The 1,855-nt window shown below is 37.8% G+C and overlaps 1 protein-coding gene across 10 annotated transcripts in view; it reads left to right on the top strand.

Moving 5' to 3' along the window:
• Nucleotides 1–1,565: 1,565 nt before the first annotated feature.
• maoa (monoamine oxidase a) overlaps nucleotides 1,566–1,855 on the top strand; it is a 35,143-nt gene continuing 34,853 nt past the window's right edge. For all 10 annotated transcript variants that reach the window (XR_015859827.1, XR_015859826.1, XR_015859825.1 and 7 more), the window contains exon 1: nucleotides 1,566–1,675. Coding sequence is in view for 1 of the 10 variants with exons in the window: in XM_088382887.1 (XP_088239013.1) it covers nucleotides 1,567–1,675 (109 nt within the window). In the remaining 9 variants the exon portion in view is untranslated. The remainder of the gene's footprint in view (nucleotides 1,676–1,855) is intronic.

Raw genomic sequence — 1,855 nt, 5'->3', positions numbered from 1 at the left:
CAATAGGCTTCAAATAAACAAAACGAGCAAAAAAAAAAACCAAACACTTACCTGCTTTGGTGCTTTTACACTTAAAAATAAAAATACAAGGAGGTATCAACTTAAGTAAGACTAAGTTGTGATGCGATAGGGTTTTTCAAAAAGTGATGTTAACTTCTGTTATTTCTAAATGAATAGATCTCATCAAAATATTCAGATCTAAAATAAAAATGAAAAATACATAAAATAATAATAAATAAATGATTATTGAATATGTTTGGGATGCTATTAAACCGTTGGACCAGTGAAATATTTTGTATTATAACTGAATATTTTAATTTACTATTTAATTGCCTATCAATTATGGCACAATGTTTTATAAAATGAAATGGTAGTTACATATTTCTTCTGAGAGGTCATTTCAGGCTTCTTGCTGCCCTCTGCTGGATGTATATTGCAGACATACACACACATACACGCAGAAACAGGGCTTGGATTGGAACAATTTGTGAACTTCTCAATGGTTTAAAACTTTATTAAATGAATTAAAAAGAAATAAAAACCACAATGCTAGAGAGGCCTTATGGAGCGGTATTCTGACAGGATATAAACTGCAGCACCCTCAAGGCCGTCGCCACTTCTCAACCGATTATAAAAGGTTTATTTTTTGCAGTACCCATAGCAGCATGTTCTGGATTGGCTGAATCTTCACTTTTTTTGTAGCCCCCAAGAACCCTGAACAACATGGATTGGTGGATGGATGGATGGATGGATGGATGGATGGATGGATGGATGGATGGATGGATGGATGGATGGATGGATGGATGGATGGATGGATGGATGGATGGATGGATGGATGGATGGATGGATGGATGGATGCATGCATGGATGCATGGATGCATGGATGGGTGCATGCTTCTTTACAAGCTTGGGAAACCTAACTTATGAACATTCATTTAATGTCATGACAATTTATGTGCACATTTTGTTTGTTTTCTTGTTAGCTTAACAATTGTAAGACTACACAGTTTTGGTTGTTTGGTATGTGTGTTATACTCACATATGAAAGCACGTGACGGCATTAAAATTAATCCGTAAACTACTAACTTACATGTAAATCCCTTTAGCCTTCAAACGCTGACGTCAATTGGAAGTAATAATCATCTTTAAACCGTAGTAGTGAGGATTGTGGTTTAATTATTTAATGTCACTTTAATGTGTGACTTTGCACAGCCACACCCAGCGCTCAATTGTATTATTTTGTTCTAAATAAAATATTCTTTTATATCAAATGATTTGGCAGAAATGTAAAGTTTAGAGGCTAAATAATAATGATAGTAGTACAAAGTAAGTTTATATTATTATTATTATTATTATTATTATTATTTGTTGGCTGTTGAAGATCGACTGGACTGGCATTTTTCAATGTTTGGTATTATTTACTGGTTAATTACAGGGCATATTTTGTATTGATTTATTTGGAGTGAGGGGTCAAAAGCATTTTACAACCATGCTGGGCGGAGTCTTGCTAGGGGGGGTGCACGCCCTCCCACCAGCTCCCGCCCACCGTGTCTGTTTATAATACAGATGCGCCCCTGCCATCAGCGAGGCAGCAGAAGGCAGGACGACGCATCGAGCAGAATGACGGCTCCCGGCAACACCTACGACGTGGTCGTGGTCGGCGGAGGAATATCTGGTGAGGAACGCGGCACTTTGACAGTTGTTTCTGCTTCAGATACACATTGTTTTCCGTTGCAAGAAAGTAAATTGGCTTGTGGTGTGCAAGGGACAACTGTTGCACCGATGCTTTGCATAATACTACTGTGCCTCTACCAAAACGCATGCAAATGAGGTTTTATGCACCCTAAGGGCATAT

Source organism: Syngnathus floridae, chromosome 8 (assembly GCF_059516105.1).
Source record: "Syngnathus floridae isolate MCC-2025c chromosome 8, RoL_Sflo_1.0, whole genome shotgun sequence".
Taxonomy (NCBI): Eukaryota; Metazoa; Chordata; class Actinopteri; order Syngnathiformes; family Syngnathidae; genus Syngnathus; species Syngnathus floridae.
This window is presented reverse-complemented; position numbering and strand designations above follow the sequence as displayed.